General features: G+C 48.1%; 3 protein-coding genes and 2 non-coding genes across 5 annotated transcripts; 3 read left to right on the top strand and 2 right to left on the bottom strand.

The window, feature by feature from the left end:
• Positions 1-2103: 2103 nt before the first annotated feature.
• On the top strand, positions 2104-2175 carry TRNAD-GUC. Its single transcript has one exon. It is a non-coding gene; the product is annotated as a tRNA-Asp (tRNA).
• A 1793-nt stretch (positions 2176-3968) lies between these two features.
• On the top strand, positions 3969-4051 carry TRNAL-AAG. Its single transcript has one exon. It is a non-coding gene; the product is annotated as a tRNA-Leu (tRNA).
• A 5783-nt stretch (positions 4052-9834) lies between these two features.
• LOC122726622 (cytochrome c oxidase subunit 7C, mitochondrial-like) lies at positions 9835-10152 on the bottom strand. Its single transcript, XM_043964461.1, has 2 exons — positions 10080-10152; positions 9835-9978 (listed from the first exon to the last, which is right to left on the bottom strand). The coding sequence occupies exons 1-2, from the start codon at positions 10150-10152 to the stop codon at positions 9860-9862; spliced, it is 192 nt and encodes a 63-aa protein (XP_043820396.1). The 3' UTR covers positions 9835-9859.
• A 3745-nt stretch (positions 10153-13897) lies between these two features.
• On the bottom strand, positions 13898-16518 carry LOC122754014 (heat shock 70 kDa protein 6). The gene has a single exon (XM_044001964.1). The coding sequence runs from the start codon at positions 16180-16182 to the stop codon at positions 14248-14250; it is 1935 nt and encodes a 644-aa protein (XP_043857899.1). The 5' UTR covers positions 16183-16518; the 3' UTR covers positions 13898-14247.
• A 35-nt stretch (positions 16519-16553) lies between these two features.
• Positions 16554-18860, top strand: LOC122754256 (heat shock 70 kDa protein 6). Its single transcript, XM_044002513.1, has one exon. The coding sequence runs from the start codon at positions 16576-16578 to the stop codon at positions 18508-18510; it is 1935 nt and encodes a 644-aa protein (XP_043858448.1). The 5' UTR covers positions 16554-16575; the 3' UTR covers positions 18511-18860.
• The last annotated feature ends 2761 nt before the right edge of the window (positions 18861-21621 follow it).

The raw sequence follows: 21621 nt of genomic DNA, 5'->3' as shown, positions 1-21621 counted from the left end.
GGTACTCCTGAATCCAGGGCCGGTGCTTTATCCACTGCGCCGCCTAGCCGCCCCTAATTTCCCTAATTGTTACTCTTCACTTCCTCAAATACTCCTGTAGCTGTCTATCTGTTTGCAGGTTGAAAAGCTTCCACTTCCCCCAAAACTGTCACCACCTCCCTCCAAGAAATTCCTTGTAGATTGAGACTGTTCTTGGATTTCTCTTTGTATTCCCAATAGCTAGCACGGTGTCCTTGGGTGGAGTAGCAGCAGCAGCAACAGAAGTAGTAGTAGTCGATATTTGAGAAATGCTTCTTGGAGAGAATTTTAGGCTTCTTGGCCATGGATCAATGTTGTTGCTCTTGATTGAAGGATCTATGCGGTGTGCTCATCAGTAGAGGGGACAACTGGAGAGAAGTTCCTTCTTTTTTTAAAAATAATAAACATTTTTATTTATAGTTTGGGGTTCCAATTTTTATGCTTCTGAGAAGTTCCTTCTAATAAGACCGATTAGCAATTGCTATACAACTTGATATCTCGAAAGAGATAGAATGAAAAACATAAATGACTTGTCTATGGTCAAACAGTCATAGGAACTTGGGATCCTAGATAGATCTAGGGCTGGAACTTCAGGCTAGTGAGTCACAGTGTGCTGACTAAAATCCCACAGCTAATCTTTGCCAGGAAATGAGGGTGTTGGAGAGAGTGGGGATGATTTGGCTTAGGGAGTAGATTCTGTTCTGGGTCCTCTTCTCTTCTCCCTTTATACTACTTCATCTGGTGATCTCATAGGCTCCTAGGGCTTTAATTACCATCTCTATGCTGATGATTCTTTTATCTACCTTTCCTGCTACAATCTCTCTGCTGACCAACAATCTCACATCTCCCACTGCCTTTCAGACATCTTGAACTGGACGTACTGTAGACCTAAATTCAAATAAGTCATTCTCTTTCCCTCTAAATCCCCCCTGACTCCTACCTTCCCTAGTTTCAAAGAGGGCAATACGGTCCTCCCAGTCCCTCAGGCTCATAACCTAGGAGTCATCCTGGCTTCCTCACTGTCTCTGGACTCCCATATCCAATCTGCTGCTAAGGCTTGTCGATTTCATCTTTAGAACATCTCCTAAATACATTCCCTTCTCTCCTCTGACACTGACACTGCTCTAGTGAAGGCCTTCATCACTTCATGTCTGGATTACTGCAATAACCTGCTGGTGGGTCTGCCTGTCTCAAGTACCTACAATGTATCCTCCATTCATACTCCATTAAAGTGATTTTTTTAAAACGCAGGTCTCATCAGGTCACACAGACAGGCACACACACACACAGAGTAACTAAACTCCAAGGGCTTCCCATTGCCTCTAGGAGCAAATACAAAATGCTTCGTTTGGCATTCAAAGCCCTCCTACCTTTCCAGTTTTCTCCCTATACGTACCCTTCGATCCAGTGACACTGGCCTCCTGGTTGTTCTACAAATAAGATACTCTGCCTCTTGGCTCTGGACGTTTTCTCTGTCTGTCCCTAGGCCTGGAATGCTTCCTTCCTCCGCTCAGACTACCGACCTCTCTAGCTTCCTTTTAAGTCCCAACTAAAATCCCATATTCTACAGGAAGCTTTCCCCAACCCCTCATAATTCCAATGCTTTCCTTCTGTTAGTTAATTCTCTACTTGTGTATCGTCTCCCCCATTAGATTGTGTACAGGGACTATCTTTTGTATTTTTTGTGTATCCCCGGCACTTAGTGCAGTGCCTGACGTAGCAGGCGCTTAATAAATGTGTTTTGTTTTGGTTTTTTTCTTGATTGATTTATTGATTGACTGGTGGCTGGGATTGGAGTGGGGCAGTGAGTTGACTGAAGCGGTGAGTGGTGGCAGAAGAATCAAGGACTGGTGGTGACTGTGAAGACTAGAAGGAAGTAGAGGTGGGGAGGGGGGGTGTAGGGATTTATTCGGAATTGCGTTTCTCCTCTAGATCCCTCAGCAGAGAATTCAGGAACGAAAGAAGAATGTCCGAAGTGGTGGAGATGTAGGGGATGTAGAAAAGCAAAGCAAAATTTGGAAGGAACACTCTGTATCCAGGCTAATTAGGTAGTGTGCACAAATGTGGTATATTTTGCTATCTGGGTCCTCGTTAGTATAGTGGTGAGTATCTCCGCCTGTCACGCGGAAGACCGGGGTTCGATTCCCCGACGAGGAGGTTGTTATTTTTCCCCTCTTTGTTTTATACCTGGGAGGCATACAAAGTTATGTCATTTGCCTCTAGTGGTGCAGTGACGTAAGTACATAAGTCCGGAAAATGCTCAGCTCCTCTTTGTTGTTATTATTGCCTATGGAAACTTCGGAGGCCGGAGGACAGAAAAAACAAAGCTCCCTCGCCCACCCACCTACAAGACTTCGCAAAGTAAGGGGGCAGCTAGATGGCGCAGTGGTTAAAGCACGGGCCCTGGATTCAGGAGTACCTGAGTTCAAATCCGGCCTCAGACACTTAACACTTACTAGCTGTGTGACCCTAGGCAAGTCACTTAACCCCCATTGCCCCACACAAAAAAAAAGACTTCGCAAAGTAAAAATGGAATTGCGATAAAGGTTGCGGGGATTGTCTTCTCATGGCTCGTTTTTGAGGCCAAGGTGATTCCTTACAATTTATAACCTTTGTTTTGTTGTGCTAGTTTCCTGCATTCACGTAAATTGGATCTCTGTGTATTGTTTTCCTGAGCGTGCGTTCTTTGCTTCGCATCAGTTCACTCAAGTCTTCCCATGCTTTTCTGTATTTCCTATTTATTATTTCTTCGGGTACAGGAACCATTCGATAAAAACACCAAACACAATTAGTTTAACCTTTCCCAATTGGTAGATATCACCTTTGCTCCGATTCTTTGCTAGTCAGTCAGTCAGTAAATATTTATTGTATATATACTATGTTCCAGGAACTGTGCTAAGTGATGGGAATACAAAAATTTGTCAATACAAAGAAAGGCAAAAGACAGTCCCTGCTCTCAAAAGCTCGCAATCTTAAGAGGGAGCGAATGTGCTGCTGTGAATATTTATTTTCTCCTTGCCTTTTAAAATCAATGACCGTAATGTGAGGGTGTACTGTTGGTCATGCCTAATAACAACATTTTCTTTCTTTTTGATTTATTTAAAAACATTTTTTCCAGAATTTTCTTTATCAAAGAGTTTCTGCCCAGCTATGGTTGAGGGAAGACGGAGACCCCACTCTATCATTCATTAGCTGGCAAAGACAGATGTCCACCCACCACACTGCCAACCATTTCTGGGGTCCCAAGGCTTTGCCAGCACTGGATCGTGAAAGGTTAGAGACAGGGGTCAAATTCCATTAAAACATAGTTCTCAAAAAAAAAATAGAATGGAAAACCCAATTAATGATCCACTAAAAGAATGCTCTAAGTCACTAGTTATCAGAGAAGTGCGAAAGCAGGCAACTGGTTTCACCTCACATCCAGCCAAATAGAAATGATGAGGAAAGAACAGGAATAGTCCAAGGTGGAGGGGTTGTGGAAAGATGGGCTCATGAACGTATTGATGGTGGTGTTCTGACTTGGTTTAATCATTCTGGAAAGGTATTTAGAATTATCGGAAGCAATAGCTAAAATGTCCATACTCTCTGATATCCAGACAGACGAAAAGACAAGAGACAGACTGACGGATTCTGATGGCAGGGGAGAGTATAGTATGTGGGAGGACCACCTTTTGTGCATGGGTTCCCTCTTAGATACTTTTCCCTCCCCCCAGATCCCCACCCCCGCCCTCCCCAGAGGCTGAAAGACTGAACTGAAGGGACCAGTCCTGTGAAGGAAGAGGTCGGTGGGAGTCCGTTGGCCTCCGGGGAGGTAACTCGAAACTTAGAACGATTGGGGGAATGTGGACCCAGTGAGAGGAAGAAAGTGGTGTACTTTTCTAAGAGGTGGAGGAAAGAATTGGTTTGAGGTGAGGGTGATGGGGGATCAGGGCGAAAATCTGAATGTTGTGGTCAGGATGGCCGAGCGGTCTAAGGCGCTGCGTTAAGGTCGCAGTCTCTTCTGGAGGCGTGGGTTCGAATCCCACTTCTGACAGAGTTTTTTTCCCTCGTCATCTTCAGTCTCCTTTCAGCATTGGCCCAGCAGCATAGAGCTAAAGACAGGCCGCAAACAAGCACCCACGCAGACTCCCAGCTGACTACTTTCTGGCCTCCAGGGCCTTTGAACACTCTTCAGTCTTTAGACTGAGTTTCCTCCTTTCTATTACCTTTTTAGCTTGTACAAGCCTTATCTTTCATGGAGAAACACAGGCTCTCACCTTTTCTTGTAAGACCATAGCCTAAGAGTCCTCTCGGGCTACCCTACCCAGAGCAGGAAGCTCAGATCCCCAGCGCCCATTCTTTTCACATCCTCTGCAGAAGCGTTTGGGGAGTGTCTCAGAGCCAGAGGAGACAGAATCCTCTCCACCCCAGTCCATGGCTTCCATTTGCAATGTTGGCTATCCATTTTGAAATAATTGTTATAAAATGTAAGATGGGGGCAGCTAGGTGGCACAGTGGATAGAACACCGGCTCTGGAGTCAGGAGGACCTGAGTTCAAATCTGGCCTCAGACACTTACTTAACACTTACTAGCTGTGTGACCCTGGGCAAGTCACTTAACTCCAATTGCGTCGCCAAAAAAAATAAATAAAGTGTAAGATGCTGGTGACCACCAGGTCCTTGAGCAGGAGAGTGACACTTGTGTTCTCGGAATAATATTTTGGCAAGATCTATTGAGAACTTACTGGAGAGGAGAGGGGAAACTGGGAGCCCAGAAACTAATTGGGAAGCTCTTCTAATAGGGGAGGAGTAATAAATACCTCAAGTAAGCTGGTGGCCCTTGGAAAAGAAGAGAGGGGAGGAGAGGAAGGGGGGGGGGAGAAGTCATGTGTGAAGGAAGTTGTGGTGGTGAGGAAGTCAAAATTTGGAAAGTGAGTGGATGTGATATGAGAGGGAGAGGGGAGGGTGAAGTATGGATTGTGAGTTGGAAGGCGGGAAGCAGGGCAACCTGCTTTGCCCTTCGCAAAATTACAAAATTACAATATTTCCCCCACATCTGACGGAAGGAAGATAATGATATCCATTTTGTACCTTTTGGGTTGGAGATGCAATCAAGATGGAATGAGGAACTCAGAATGAGATTGGGCTCCATATACAGATCTCAATGATCAACGCAGTTGTAGTAGTAATTGAACCCAGGGAGCTGATGAAAATGTGGAGAGAATGGGAGGGGTGTGGAGATGGGAGAGAGGCGTGATCAGGAATTCGTGGCTCAGGAGGACACCTATGGACTCAAAGGTAGATTATGGATTTGATCAAGCAAAGGAGAGGAAGGAGTAGTCATATAGAGAGGAAGAAGGAACAACTGGACTGGGAGTAGGTTCAGGGAAGATGAGGGAGAAGAGAGTATGATGAACAATTGGTGACCAGAATCCAAACCTCGAAGGATGTCCAAAAGGGTGAGGGAGTGAAATTTCTCCTTTCCCTGTTTCGGACTAAACTGGGTAAGAACTGTTTCATTTCAAGAGTTGGCTGGGAAGGAACATTGCTTTGAACACAGGCTATAGACAACCTCTGAGGTTGAAGCTAAGGAATTGATCTGATTGTAGGAAAATTATTGCTCTTTGAAAGAACTGATTGGAGGAAAGAGGAATTCTATGTCGTTTGAAGAACTGAACTTGTTTGCTTTGCTTTAACATTTTAGAAAGAAACTTTAAATTTTATTGATGTGTTTTGTTTTTACATTATAAACCTTTATGGATTTCTCCTGCTTGATGAAAAATTTCTTGTAGCCAGTAACAGCAATATTGTGTGATTATCAAAGGTGATAGACTTAGCTCTTCTCAGCAATACAATGATCCAAGACAATTCCAAAGGACTCATGATGGAAAATGCTCTCCATAGCCAGAACTAAGAACTGTAGAATTGGAATGCAGATTCAACCATACTGTTTCCACTTTTTTTTCTTTTTTGAGATTTTTCCATTTTGTTCTAATTCTTCTTTCACAACATGACTAATGCAGAAATAGGTTTAATGGGATTGTACATATATAACCCATATCAGATAGCCTTCTGTCTTGGGGAGGGAGGAAGGAAAGGAAGGGAGGGAGAAAAATGTGGAACTAAAAATCTTATAAAAACAAATGTTGAAAACTACCATTACATGTAACTGGAAAATAACAAAATACTTTTATGACTACAAAAATTCTTGTAGCAAAATAAAACAGTTAAGCAAAACTAATAATTCAGTGACCAAATCTAAGTGTATACATTTCATTCTGTACCACTCCACTACTTTCATTTAAAAAAATATTTAATTTTTCCCAGTTACATGTAAAGACAACTTTTAACATTAATTTCATTATGCTTCTTAAAAATTTAATAGTATTTTGTTTTGTCCAATTACATATAAAGATAATTTTCAACATTCATTTTTTGAAAGATTTTGAGTTCCAAATTTTTCTCCCTCCCTCCCTTCCATTCCCCCTTCCCAAGATGGCAAGCAATCTGATATAGTTTAACATTCATTTAAAATTTTTTTTTGAGTTCCAAATTTTCTTCCTCCATTACCTTCCCCTTTCCCTGAGATCATAAGCAATCTTATATAGGTTATACATGTGCAATAATGCAAAACATATTTCTATATTAGTCATGTTGTGAAAGAAGACACAGACCAAAAGGAAAAAATAAAGTGAAAAATAGTATGCTTCAGTCTGCATTCAGACTCCATCAGTTCTTTTTCTAGATGTGAATAGTAATTTTCATCATGAGTCCTTTTGAATTGTCTTGGATCACTATATTGCTGAGTTATTCAGAATTGATCATGGTACAATATTGCTGCTACTGTGTACCATGTTCTCCTGATTCTGTTCACTTTGTATCAATTCATGTAAATCTTTCTAGTTTTTTTTTTCCTGAAACCAGCCTGCTTGTCATTTCTCATAGCAGTATAATAGTGTGAAATCTATGAAATTCCTAAAATCCGAATATTATGTGTGAATGTAACTGGAAGGCATGTGCCCCCCTCCTAGAAAAATAACTCCTTTCTTAATATAAAGAAGCAGGTAAGTTTCATAGTCACACCCATCAAGTGCACCCCCATGGGCATAAATTTCATATAAATATACCCAGCATAAGGGGTCCCAAGGCACTTTCTAAGCTCACACTGTGTGAGTATCCCCATTAAAGCTCCAATCCCTCCTCTTACACATAACTACACCCTTCTAAAAATTATATTTTAAAACCATGATTTTGTCCACTGGACAGGAAGCCTTAGCCATAGCAGACAAGCCAGCTTAGTCACTAAAGCTGACTTGCTAGTGGGATGGGGGAGCCCACCTCACTCTGTTTATAATCCCCTAGTCTTAATGGGATGGTCCTGTACTCCTGTAAGCACGGACAGCTCCTGGCAGATAATTCCCATCAGTCTTGCCTGTCGGGGTCAGGGTTCAGCCAACGGGGTGTTGAGGATCGGAGACGATAAATAATTGACACATCAGCACCACCTTGTGCGTGAATAACTGTGTGCACCCTTTATTAGGATAGCTCAGTATTTAAAGCAAAAAACCACAAAGAAATCAAATAAGATCTCCGCATGAATAATTCTATCGAATAAGGATATTTTTCAACCTTTCATCCTTAGCATGACAGAACTTGTTCCAGGCCTTAACAAGGCAAGGCTTGTACAATTAACTCCTAGGAGACTGGCCAGGCATTGTCTCTGGAATTCAAGCTTTAACCACAAAACTCTCCCAGGAAACTCTTGCTGCTTCAATGACTAAGGCCTGAGTCTGGGGAGGGGGAACTCAGTCAGAGGGGTGACAGAGAGAGAGCCCTCTGGGTTCTCCACACTTGCCCAACACCTCCGATGGCCCTATGCATTTATACCTGCCTTTATAATAAACAAAGTGCATTGTACATCACTCCTGACTGAACTCAAGTTACTCATGGCACATCTAGTTTTGACAGTAGTATACTATTACATTTATATACCACAACTTGTTTAACCATTTCCCAATTGATGGGCATCCTCTCAATTTCCAATTCTTTGCCATCACAAAAAGAGCTGCTATTAATATTTTTGTATAACTAGGTCCTTCCTCCCACCTTTTAAAAAAATATCTTTGGCATACTGACCTAGTAGTGGTGTTGATGGATCAAATGGTATTCACAGTTTTATAGCTTTTTGGGCATAGTTACAAATTGCTCTCTAGAAAGCCCAACCACTTTTTTTTTTTTTTAGTGAGGCAATTGGGGTTAAGTGACTTGCCCAGGGTCACACAGCTAGTAAGTGTTAAGGGTCTGAGGCCGGATTTGAACTCAGGTCCTCCTGACTCCAGGGCCAGTGCTCTATCCACTGTGCCACCTAGCTGCCCCTAAGCCCAACCACTTTTTAAAAAAATTAATAGAAATTATTTTTTCTCTGTCTAATCCACGATCTAATTAAAAAGAAAAAACCAATAAAATGCAGGCTCCTACTTTAAAAAGAGAAAAGAAAAACTAATTTCTTATAACAAACATATATAGTCAAGCAGAACATATTTCCTTCAGTGATAGATATATTGTAATAACAACTATATTATTATATATAGATACAGTCTAATAATAACTAACATTTAAATATCTCTTTAAGATTTGCAAAGCACAAATAGTGGAAACTCCTAGAGGGATGCTGCTACCAACCTCTGTGTGCCCAATTTCCATGGTCCCTTTCTGCAAAGAAACATTTGGTTGGCTGCTAGACCAGGGCACACATAGAGTCCTATTTAATAAAAAGCCTACTTGTTATATTTGGGACCTTATTACTAGATTGTCCTCCTGCAGAAGTGCTACCAACAGGCAGTGCTGATTATTCAACCATAAACAATAGAAGGTATCCAACTTTGGGGAATAATGGGTGAAATGGCACTTATTCTCTCCTAGGTAGGAATAATCATCTTCCTGATTCCTATTGTAAATCAAATTACCTTGGGCTATTAACAGAGGTAGTAGTACATTGGAGGAAATGGAACTTCCTTCAACTACCCTCTGAGTCCTGTGAGGATGATCATTAGGCTATTGGAGCAAGGCAGCTGAGCATGATGAGCTTTAAAAGGTTGAGAAGTGATGCCAGTGATATCCAATGCTATTATCCTCTTTCAGCACATAGTAAAGGAATCGGGGGATGTTTCTGGGAGGTGCACACAGTCAGCATCATATCCTCTGGATCTCCCCAAACCATTCACCTCTATAGCTTCCCAGGCTCTTGCAGCAAACCCAAGAGACAAAAATGAAAGGGCTGAGGAAGGTAGCCCACCAAGCAATACATTCTCTCAACAAGAGAGTCCAGAAGAGAGCTTTGAGAATATAGCTAGAGTTCAGCACCAGTGACAGATATTGAAAAGATAACCTTGGCACACAATAACAGACAAACACATCCCTCACATGGGCCAGAAATTCAGGACAAACAATGTTGTCCTTTTTTTTGTGTGTGTGGGGCAATGGGGGTTAAGTGACTTGCCCAGGGTCACACAGCTAGTAAGTGTCAAGTGTCTGAGGCCAGATTTGAACTCAGGTACTCCTAAGTCCAGGGCCGGTGCTTTATCCACTGTGCCACATAGCTGCCCTCAATGTTGTCTTCTTGATAGCTTCTGGCATATAACCCTGGAATATTCTCTCATGCCCCAATCTCACTCCCCACAACACTAACCAAACGGTTAATCACTCCAGAGCCCTAGCTTTTCTTTCTTTTTCTTTTTTTTCCCATTTAATAGGTTTATTTATAAAGACATCTATTATGGTAAATAGCTTGTTTACTCCATTCTTCTGAACTGCTTTTACAGGTGGTTCTTGTTCTTTAAATTTGATTTCTGTGTAGGAGAATCTTATTTCTTAAGTATTTGATGTCTTAATATATAGAAAGGTGCAGCAAATCCAGATCCAAAGTACACAGTTACCATTACCAGCAACCGCCATTTGTTTTCTATTGAAAAGGGCAGGTTCTAGAACACTATCATTAAGTCTGAGTTTTAGTTTGGGGTTTGAGAACAAGTCAAGAAAACAGCTGTATACTGTGTCCTCTCCAATCTCATGGAAGAGTTATCTTCCCTAGGCCCTCCTCATAGTGGCTTCTGGGAACCAAGGAGGTAGAGAACCTGCGCAAGCTCTGCCCAAACATGGTGCTGGTGAGGGCCCTGTGATGGCCGCCCTTTTCTTTTATATAGTTGATTGACTGTGGAGATAAACTTGGGAGCTGCTGATATTTTCCACAATTAATATGAGGTCTGCCATTGTTTATAGAAATGATAAAAATATGGGGCAGCTAGGTGGCACAGTGGATGGAGCGCTGGCCCTGGAGTCAGGAGTACCTGAGTTCAGATCTGGCCTCAGACACTTAACACTTACTAGTTGTATGACCCTGGACAAGTCACTTGACCCCAATTGCCTCACTAAAAAAAAGAAAAGAAATGATAAAAATGTTTCAAGCATTGCTTTGGTTGTATTTTTTTGTCTTTAAAAATACTATTTGTTGGGGCAGCTAGATGGCGCAGTGGATAGAGCACCGGCCCTGGATTCAGGAGTACCTGAGTTCAAATCTGGACTCAGACACTTAACACACTAGCTGTGTGACCCTGGGCAAGGCACTTAACCCCAATTGCCTCACTAAAAAAAAATACTATTTTTTGTTGAAGAAGGTGTGGAAAAATTGGAACACTAGTGCATTGTTGGTGAAGCTGTGAACTGATCCAACCATTTCTAGAGAGCAAATAGGAACTATGCCCAAAGGGCTACAAAGCTGTGCATACCCTTTAACCCAGCAATACCACTATTAGGTCTTTTTCCCAAAGAGATCATAAAAAAGGGAAAAGGACCCACATGTACAAAAATATTTATAGCTGCTCTTTTTGTGGTGGCAAGGAATTGGAAATTGAGGGGTTGCCCATCAGTTGGGGAATGGCTGAACAAGTCGTGGTATATGAATGTAATGGAATACTATTGTGCTGTTAAGAAACGATGAGCCTGGAAGGACTTACATGAACTGATTGTAGCTGAGATGAGCAGAACCAGGAGAACATTGTACACAGTATCAACAACATTGTGTGTTGATCAACTGTGGTAGACTTGACTCTTCTCAGCAATACAATGGTCCAAGATAGTTCCAAAGGACTCTTGATGGAAAATGCTCTCCAAATCCAGAAACCCCGCCCCCCCCCAAAAACCCTGCGGAATCTAGATGCAGGTTGAACCATACTATTTCTATTGTTTTTGTTGTTGTTTTTCTTTTTTGAAGTGTTTCCTTTTTGCTCTGATTCTTCTTTCACAGCATGACTAATGCAGAAATATGTTTGATGTAATTGGACATATAACCTATATCAGATTTCTTGCTGTCTTGGGAAGGGGAGAGGGAGGGGACAGAGGGAGAAAATTTTGAAACTAGAAATCTTATAAAAAACAAATGTTGAAAACTATATCTACATGTAACTAGAAAATAATAAAATACTTTTATGATTAAAAAATACTATTTGTTATTGTACACAGTAATGGCAACATTGTGTGATGATCAACTGTGACAGACTTGGCTCTTCTCAGCAGTGCAATGATCCAAGACAATTCCAAAGAACTCATGATAGAAAAAGGCCCCCACATACAGAAAAAGGAAGTGTGGATTCTGAATGCAGATTGAACCACACTGTTTCTATTTTTGGCTGTTTTTTTTCTTTTTTGTGGTTATCCCCCTTGTGTTCTTATTCTTCTTCCACAATATGACTAATGCAAAATTATGTTTAATGTGACTGTACATATATGTGTGTGTGTGTGTGTGTATATATATATATGTATATATATACACACACACACACACACACACATATACATATATAACCTATATCAGAATGCTTTCTGTCTTGGGGAGGGGGGTGGAAAGGGAGGGAGGGAGAAAAATGTGGAACTAAGAATTTTATGAAAACAAATGTTGAAAACTACTTTTACATGTAACTGGAAAATAACAAAATGCTTTTAAGATAAAAATTAAAGATTAAAATTAAAAAATATAGAATTGAGAAAAATACTATTTGTTATATGGGATGGCTCACTGTGAGGGGGAGGGGGGCAGATACTGGAAAAAAGTATGATAATGTTAAAAAAAAGAAGAAGAAGTAGAAATCAACTTATTTTGCCCAGCAAATGGGCAGCTGGCTTTCTAATTTGCTTTTTGTATTTTTGTAGGGCAATGAGGGCTAGTAAGTGTCAAGTGTCTGAGGATGAACTTGAACTCAGGTCCTCCTGAATACAGGGCTGGTGCTTTATCCACTAGCGCCACCTAGCTGCCCCCCCCTTCCTAATTTTATTAGAGAAAGCTCCTTCACGTATTATAAAGGTATCGATAATAGGATTAAAAGACAGGACACATTTCTGATCTTTCTTCTTTAGAAAGAGGCCAGCAAAGAAGGAGGGCAGGGTTGCTAAGGTCTCGCTCTCAGCTCTTCTTCTAAATCCAATTCCCCAGTCCCCAGAATGGTAAAAAGAATGCCTGACCAATAGGCCATGGCTTTACCTGCTAAGAAAGAAGGTCACATTGATCCTTTTAGGTTAGTCAGAATGGCAGAAGCAGGGTCTTGTAGAAATCATGGACTCTAAGATGGGAAGGAGACACCAGAAAGAAGGGGGTTTCCGACTACCAACAAGCCAACTCTTCGACCTAGCCTAGGCAAGAGCTGTAACTAGGTCTACACTAAACCTTCAGCAGAGTTGGTTGGGCTATAATAAGGTCCCCAGCCGCTTGCTCTACATACTTGGTAGACACTTATAGTGCATATGCTTGTGTCCCTGTTGCCCCCAGAGGATCACCCCTGGGTGCTTTGCTCCTGGCTAGTGGAAGTAGGGAAGGATGGGCATTTCCCAAATTCCCTCTCTGCTACTAGGCTCCCAATTCCTACAGAGCCGGGGAACAGATTCTGCCCTTTGCAGGCACAGACCCATGTCCTCAGCCTCCATTTTACTTGCACTAAGCCATTCAGTTAGGAATGCCTACAAAAGGAGGTTGACAGTTTCTTGATCCCTACTGACTCCTCACCTCTGTCTTTGGGGAAGCTGCAAGAGATTCCATCCAGAGAAGCCCTTTCCCAGGCTGTCTCCCACCCCACTGCTCCAGGCCTGGGAGGCCCTTCCTCCTCCCTCATTCACCTCCACCTCTTCAAGGGCCTAGGTTCCTTGAGAGCTCAGCTCCAATGCCACCTCCCACATGCAGCCCTCCCTGATCCCCTCGGCATGCACCAGGACAGCATGTACCTAGTTAGTCTTGAATATTTTTGTAGCTATTTCCTCATGCACACATTGTCTCTCCCCCCCCTCCCCGCCATGCATGCCGATGGGGGGAATGCAGCACTTCCTTCCCATCTCTGCATCCAGAAGGCCTGGCGCAGTGCCTGGTGGCAGCGTTGAGTGAATGCTCTAGGATCAAGGGATCGACTGAGTGACAACTGCCTGCCCCAGTTGTCCTGGGGAAGTTGTCCTACCACAGATCCTGGGCACCTGAGCAGTCAAAGGTCAGGTAAGCTGGTAAGCAGCTTTTCATCACTTCTAAACCGGAAGAGAGACAGTGCCTAAACCTTCCAACTGGCCCTCCCGCTGCCCCAAGCAGGCGCTGCAGAGGCATTCTCTGTTCTTGTCCCTGCCTTTGCCCAGCATCACCCGCCTGTGCCAACCACAAAGGCCCCGAGTCTGCCAAGGGGTTCCTTCCTGGGACGGTGTGGCACGTGACAGAGCCTTTACTGGTTTCTCCACGCAGCTGAGCTGTCTGAGGAAAGCTCCTACTTGTCCATCTGGGGAGAAAAGCACTTTGCAGGGGAGGGGACACTCTGAGGAGGGCTCGGTGGTCATGCCAGACCCCTCACCCTCTTCTGACGCAGAGACGAGCTTTGGAGTTACTGTATATTTTCCACAATTTATTCCCAGACCATCATTCTCTACAGAAACAACAGAAATCTTTCACAGAAGAAACCATACAAAAATACACCTAACATCATGTGCCTATAAGAACGGTGGCCCAGGAAGGCCCGCACGGGCCAGGTCCACCTTGTCTGGGGGAGGAAAGGGAAGGTTCGGGGAGAGTAGTCAAAGGAGGAAGACCCCTTTCCAGGACCGGCTGAGGACAGGGGTCCCCACGAAAGCACGAGGCAAGGATGCCAGGCCCCAGAGGGGCGAGGGCCAAAGTCCGGAGGAAAAAGCAGCATTCAGAGAAGAGGCCTAGGGGCCCCCTGCCGGGAGGTGCGCCTCAATCCACCTCTTCAATAGTGGGTCCCGGGGTGGGGTTGGCCTGCCGGGCCTGGGCCCCGCAGCTGCTCCCCGGGGCCGGCGCTCCGGGTGCCTGGTAGAGCTGGGCGATGATGGGGTGGCAGAGGCGCTCCAGCTCCCGCTTCTGGTGTTCGTACTCCTCCTTGTCGGCCAGCTGGTTGCCCTCCAACCAGGAGAGCACCTCCCGGCACTTCCGCAGCACCTCGCCCCTATCCTCTTCCTTGATCTTGTCGCGGAGGCCGCCCTCTTGCACCGTGCTCCGGACGTGGAAGACGTAGGCCTCCAGGGAGTTCTTCGCAGCCACCTTCTCGCGCTGAGCCTCGTCCTCGGCCTTGTACTCCTCGGCCTCCTGCACCAGCCTCTCCACCTCCTCCTTGCTGAGCCGGCCCTTGTCGTTGGTGATGGTGATCCTGTTGGCCTTGCCCGTGCTCTTGTCCGTGGCCGAGACGTTCAAGATGCCGTTGGCGTCGATGTCGAAGGTGACCTCGACCTGGGGGACGCCGCGCGGCGCGGGGGGGATGCCGGACAGCTCGAAGCGTCCCAGCAGGTTGTTGTCCCGGGTCATGGCCCGCTCCCCCTCGTACACCTGGACCAGGACGCCGGGCTGGTTGTCCGAGTAGGTGGTGAAGGTCTGCGTCTGCTTGGTGGGGATGGTGGAGTTTCGCTTGATCAGGGTGGTCATCACCCCGCCTGCCGTCTCCAGGCCCAGGGACAGGGGGGCCACGTCGAGCAGCAGCAGGTCCTGCACCTTCTCCGACTTGTCCCCCATCAACACGGCCGCCTGCACCGCCGCCCCGTAGGCCACGGCTTCGTCCGGGTTGATGCTCTTGTTCAGCTCCTTGCCGTTGAAGAAGTCCTGCAGCAGCTTCTGCACCTTGGGGATGCGGGTGGAGCCCCCCACCAGCACGACGTCGTGGATCTGGCCCTTGTCCATCTTGGCGTCCCGCAGGGCCTTCTCCACGGGCTCCAGAGTTCCCCGGAAGAGGTCGGAGCACAGCTCCTCAAAGCGGGCTCGGGTGATGGTCGTGTAGAAGTCCACCCCCTCGTACAGGGAGTCGATCTCCAGGTTGGCCTGGGTGCTGGAGGACAGCGTGCGCTTGGCCCGCTCACAAGCCGTCCTCAGCCTCCTCAGGGCCCGCTTGTTCTGACTCGGGTCCTTCCTGTGTTTGCGCCGGAACTCTTGCACGAAGTGGTTCACCAGCCGGTTGTCAAAGTCCTCCCCGCCCAGGTGGGTGTCCCCGGCCGTGGCCTTCACCTCAAAGACGCCGTCGTCGATGGTGAGAACGGACACGTCGAAGGTGCCGCCCCCCAGGTCAAAGATGAGCACGTTGCGCTCACCCCGGCCCGAGCGGTCCAGCCCATAGGCGATGGCCGCCGCCGTGGGCTCGTTGATGATCCTCAGCACGTTGAGCCCCGCGATGGCCCCCGCGTCCTTGGTGGCCTGGCGCTGCGAGTCGTTGAAGTAGGCGGGCACCGTGATGACCGCGTTGCTCACCGGGTGCCCCAGGTAGGCCTCCGCGGTCTCCTTCATCTTGCTCAGCACCATGGAGGAGATCTCCTCCGGGTAGAAGGCCTTGCTCTCGCCTTTGTAGGACACCCGCACCTTGGGCTTCCCGCCCTCGCTCACCACCTGGAAGGGCCAGTGTTTCATGTCCGACTGCACCACCTCGTCCGAAAACTTGCGCCCGATCAGCCGCTTCGCGTCAAAGACCGTGTTCTGCGGGTTCATGGCCACCTGGTTTTGGGCCGCATCGCCGACCAGCCGCTCGCTCTCCGTGAAGGCCACGTAGCTCGGGGTCGTGCGGTTGCCCTGGTCGTTGGCGATGATCTCCACCCGGCCGTGCTGGAACACGCCCACGCAGGAGTAGGTCGTGCCCAGGTCGATGCCGATCGCCGTTCCCTGGGGGGTGCCCATGGCTCGGGGACACCTGTCCTCCTCCTCCTCCTCCTCCTTCCTCCCTCCCTCAGGCGCTGGACGGGGACAAGCCGCCTCTGCGGGGCTCTGCGGGGCTCTGCGCGGCTCCTGGCACCGCCGCCGCACACCGAGAAGGCAGGCTCCAGCGGTCGGTCCGGGGCGCTGGGCTCAAGACGGGGCGGGAGGGTTCCCCCGACTCTGGTCCTCCTGGTGCTCGGTGCCTCTGCTCCCGGACGGAGGCTGCCGCTGCCGCTGGGTCCTGGGTCTCAGGCGGCTCTTCGGCTCGGTCTTGGATCCCGCTGCTCTCGCTGACTTTTCTCCGCTGGGTTGGATGCGCCGGGCATCCAACCCAGCGGAGAAAAGGAGGAGGAGGAGGACAGGTGTCCCCGAGCCATGGGCACCCCCCAGGGAACGGCGATCGGCATCGACCTGGGCACGACCTACTCCTGCGTGGGCGTGTTCCAGCACGGCCGGGTGGAGATCATCGCCAACGACCAGGGCAACCGCACGACCCCGAGCTACGTGGCCTTCACGGAGAGCGAGCGGCTGGTCGGCGATGCGGCCCAAAACCAGGTGGCCATGAACCCGCAGAACACGGTCTTTGACGCGAAGCGGCTGATCGGGCGCAAGTTTTCGGACGAGGTGGTGCAGTCGGACATGAAACACTGGCCCTTCCAGGTGGTGAGCGAGGGCGGGAAGCCCAAGGTGCGGGTGTCCTACAAAGGCGAGAGCAAGGCCTTCTACCCGGAGGAGATCTCCTCCATGGTGCTGAGCAAGATGAAGGAGACCGCGGAGGCCTACCTGGGGCACCCGGTGAGCAACGCGGTCATCACGGTGCCCGCCTACTTCAACGACTCGCAGCGCCAGGCCACCAAGGACGCGGGGGCCATCGCGGGGCTCAACGTGCTGAGGATCATCAACGAGCCCACGGCGGCGGCCATCGCCTATGGGCTGGACCGCTCGGGCCGGGGTGAGCGCAACGTGCTCATCTTTGACCTGGGGGGCGGCACCTTCGACGTGTCCGTTCTCACCATCGACGACGGCGTCTTTGAGGTGAAGGCCACGGCCGGGGACACCCACCTGGGCGGGGAGGACTTTGACAACCGGCTGGTGAACCACTTCGTGCAAGAGTTCCGGCGCAAACACAGGAAGGACCCGAGTCAGAACAAGCGGGCCCTGAGGAGGCTGAGGACGGCTTGTGAGCGGGCCAAGCGCACGCTGTCCTCCAGCACCCAGGCCAACCTGGAGATCGACTCCCTGTACGAGGGGGTGGACTTCTACACGACCATCACCCGAGCCCGCTTTGAGGAGCTGTGCTCCGACCTCTTCCGGGGAACTCTGGAGCCCGTGGAGAAGGCCCTGCGGGACGCCAAGATGGACAAGGGCCAGATCCACGACGTCGTGCTGGTGGGGGGCTCCACCCGCATCCCCAAGGTGCAGAAGCTGCTGCAGGACTTCTTCAACGGCAAGGAGCTGAACAAGAGCATCAACCCGGACGAAGCCGTGGCCTACGGGGCGGCGGTGCAGGCGGCCGTGTTGATGGGGGACAAGTCGGAGAAGGTGCAGGACCTGCTGCTGCTCGACGTGGCCCCCCTGTCCCTGGGCCTGGAGACGGCAGGCGGGGTGATGACCACCCTGATCAAGCGAAACTCCACCATCCCCACCAAGCAGACGCAGACCTTCACCACCTACTCGGACAACCAGCCCGGCGTCCTGGTCCAGGTGTACGAGGGGGAGCGGGCCATGACCCGGGACAACAACCTGCTGGGACGCTTCGAGCTGTCCGGCATCCCCCCCGCGCCGCGCGGCGTCCCCCAGGTCGAGGTCACCTTCGACATCGACGCCAACGGCATCTTGAACGTCTCGGCCACGGACAAGAGCACGGGCAAGGCCAACAGGATCACCATCACCAACGACAAGGGCCGGCTCAGCAAGGAGGAGGTGGAGAGGCTGGTGCAGGAGGCCGAGGAGTACAAGGCCGAGGACGAGGCTCAGCGCGAGAAGGTGGCTGCGAAGAACTCCCTGGAGGCCTACGTCTTCCACGTCCGGAGCACGGTGCAAGAGGGCGGCCTCCGCGACAAGATCAAGGAAGAGGATAGGGGCGAGGTGCTGCGGAAGTGCCGGGAGGTGCTCTCCTGGTTGGAGGGCAACCAGCTGGCCGACAAGGAGGAGTACGAACACCAGAAGCGGGAGCTGGAGCGCCTCTGCCACCCCATCATCGCCCAGCTCTACCAGGCACCCGGAGCGCCGGCCCCGGGGAGCAGCTGCGGGGCCCAGGCCCGGCAGGCCAACCCCACCCCGGGACCCACTATTGAAGAGGTGGATTGAGGCGCACCTCCCGGCAGGGGGCCCCTAGGCCTCTTCTCTGAATGCTGCTTTTTCCTCCGGACTTTGGCCCTCGCCCCTCTGGGGCCTGGCATCCTTGCCTCGTGCTTTCGTGGGGACCCCTGTCCTCAGCCGGTCCTGGAAAGGGGTCTTCCTCCTTTGACTACTCTCCCCGAACCTTCCCTTTCCTCCCCCAGACAAGGTGGACCTGGCCCGTGCGGGCCTTCCTGGGCCACCGTTCTTATAGGCACATGATGTTAGGTGTATTTTTGTATGGTTTCTTCTGTGAAAGATTTCTGTTGTTTCTGTAGAGAATGATGGTCTGGGAATAAATTGTGGAAAATATACAGTAACTCCAAAGCTCGTCTCTGCGTCAGAAGAGGGTGAGGGGTCTGGCATGACCACCGAGCCCTCCTCAGAGTGTCCCCTCCCCTGCAAAGTGCTTTTCTCCCCAGATGGACAAGTAGGAGCTTTCCTCAGACAGCTCAGCTGCGTGGAGAAACCAGTAAAGGCTCTGTCACGTGCCACACCGTCCCAGGAAGGAACCCCTTGGCAGACTCGGGGCCTTTGTGGTTGGCACAGGCGGGTGATGCTGGGCAAAGGCAGGGACAAGAACAGAGAATGCCTCTGCAGCGCCTGCTTGGGGCAGCGGGAGGGCCAGTTGGAAGGTTTAGGCACTGTCTCTCTTCCGGTTTAGAAGTGATGAAAAGCTGCTTACCAGCTTACCTGACCTTTGACTGCTCAGGTGCCCAGGATCTGTGGTAGGACAACTTCCCCAGGACAACTGGGGCAGGCAGTTGTCACTCAGTCGATCCCTTGATCCTAGAGCATTCACTCAACGCTGCCACCAGGCACTGCGCCAGGCCTTCTGGATGCAGAGATGGGAAGGAAGTGCTGCATTCCCCCCATCGGCATGCATGGCGGGGAGGGGGGGGAGAGACAATGTGTGCATGAGGAAATAGCTACAAAAATATTCAAGACTAACTAGGTACATGCTGTCCTGGTGCATGCCGAGGGGATCAGGGAGGGCTGCATGTGGGAGGTGGCATTGGAGCTGAGCTCTCAAGGAACCTAGGCCCTTGAAGAGGTGGAGGTGAATGAGGGAGGAGGAAGGGCCTCCCAGGCCTGGAGCAGTGGGGTGGGAGACAGCCTGGGAAAGGGCTTCTCTGGATGGAATCTCTTGCAGCTTCCCCAAAGACAGAGGTGAGGAGTCAGTAGGGATCAAGAAACTGTCAACCTCCTTTTGTAGGCATTCCTAACTGAATGGCTTAGTGCAAGTAAAATGGAGGCTGAGGACATGGGTCTGTGCCTGCAAAGGGCAGAATCTGTTCCCCGGCTCTGTAGGAATTGGGAGCCTAGTAGCAGAGAGGGAATTTGGGAAATGCCCATCCTTCCCTACTTCCACTAGCCAGGAGCAAAGCACCCAGGGGTGATCCTCTGGGGGCAACAGGGACACAAGCATATGCACTATAAGTGTCTACCAAGTATGTAGAGCAAGCGGCTGGGGACCTTATTATAGCCCAACCAACTCTGCTGAAGGTTTAGTGTAGACCTAGTTACAGCTCTTGCCTAGGCTAGGTCGAAGAGTTGGCTTGTTGGTAGTCGGAAACCCCCTTCTTTCTGGTGTCTCCTTCCCATCTTAGAGTCCATGATTTCTACAAGACCCTGCTTCTGCCATTCTGACTAACCTAAAAGGATCAATGTGACCTTCTTTCTTAGCAGGTAAAGCCATGGCCTATTGGTCAGGCATTCTTTTTACCATTCTGGGGACTGGGGAATTGGATTTAGAAGAAGAGCTGAGAGCGAGACCTTAGCAACCCTGCCCTCCTTCTTTGCTGGCCTCTTTCTAAAGAAGAAAGATCAGAAATGTGTCCTGTCTTTTAATCCTATTATCGATACCTTTATAATACGTGAAGGAGCTTTCTCTAATAAAATTAGGAAGGGGGGGGCAGCTAGGTGGCGCTAGTGGATAAAGCACCAGCCCTGTATTCAGGAGGACCTGAGTTCAAGTTCATCCTCAGACACTTGACACTTACTAGCCCTCATTGCCCTACAAAAATACAAAAAGCAAATTAGAAAGCCAGCTGCCCATTTGCTGGGCAAAATAAGTTGATTTCTACTTCTTCTTCTTTTTTTTAACATTATCATACTTTTTTCCAGTATCTGCCCCCCTCCCCCTCACAGTGAGCCATCCCATATAACAAATAGTATTTTTCTCAATTCTATATTTTTTAATTTTAATCTTTAATTTTTATCTTAAAAGCATTTTGTTATTTTCCAGTTACATGTAAAAGTAGTTTTCAACATTTGTTTTCATAAAATTCTTAGTTCCACATTTTTCTCCCTCCCTCCCTTTCCACCCCCCTCCCCAAGACAGAAAGCATTCTGATATAGGTTATATATGTATATGTGTGTGTGTGTGTGTGTATATATATATACATATATATATATATACACACACACACACACACATATATGTACAGTCACATTAAACATAATTTTGCATTAGTCATATTGTGGAAGAAGAATAAGAACACAAGGGGGATAACCACAAAAAAGAAAAAAAACAGCCAAAAATAGAAACAGTGTGGTTCAATCTGCATTCAGAATCCACACTTCCTTTTTCTGTATGTGGGGGCCTTTTTCTATCATGAGTTCTTTGGAATTGTCTTGGATCATTGCACTGCTGAGAAGAGCCAAGTCTGTCACAGTTGATCATCACACAATGTTGCCATTACTGTGTACAATAACAAATAGTATTTTTTAATCATAAAAGTATTTTATTATTTTCTAGTTACATGTAGATATAGTTTTCAACATTTGTTTTTTATAAGATTTCTAGTTTCAAAATTTTCTCCCTCTGTCCCCTCCCTCTCCCCTTCCCAAGACAGCAAGAAATCTGATATAGGTTATATGTCCAATTACATCAAACATATTTCTGCATTAGTCATGCTGTGAAAGAAGAATCAGAGCAAAAAGGAAACACTTCAAAAAAGAAAAACAACAACAAAAACAATAGAAATAGTATGGTTCAACCTGCATCTAGATTCCGCAGGGTTTTTTGGGGGGGGCGGGGTTTCTGGATTTGGAGAGCATTTTCCATCAAGAGTCCTT

The sequence above is a fragment of the Dromiciops gliroides genome, chromosome 4 (genome assembly GCF_019393635.1).
Source record: "Dromiciops gliroides isolate mDroGli1 chromosome 4, mDroGli1.pri, whole genome shotgun sequence".
Lineage (NCBI taxonomy): Eukaryota > Metazoa > Chordata > Mammalia > Microbiotheria > Microbiotheriidae > Dromiciops > Dromiciops gliroides.
This window is presented reverse-complemented; position numbering and strand designations above follow the sequence as displayed.

Excerpts from the sequence above, each read along its gene's own strand:
- LOC122754256 (XM_044002513.1), top strand. The coding sequence starts at position 16,576 with ATGGGCACCCCCCAGGGAACGGCGATCGGCATCGACCTGGGCACGACC.
- LOC122726622 (XM_043964461.1), bottom strand. The coding sequence starts at position 10,152 with ATGTTTGGGCAGAGCTTGCGCAGGTTCTCTACCTCCTTGGTTCCCAGA. Across the intron at positions 9,979-10,079 it reads CTATGAGGAGGGCCTAGGGA|AGAACCTGCCCTTTTCAATA; the intron begins AGATAACTCTTC and ends TGATAGTGTTCT.
- LOC122754014 (XM_044001964.1), bottom strand. The coding sequence starts at position 16,182 with ATGGGCACCCCCCAGGGAACGGCGATCGGCATCGACCTGGGCACGACC.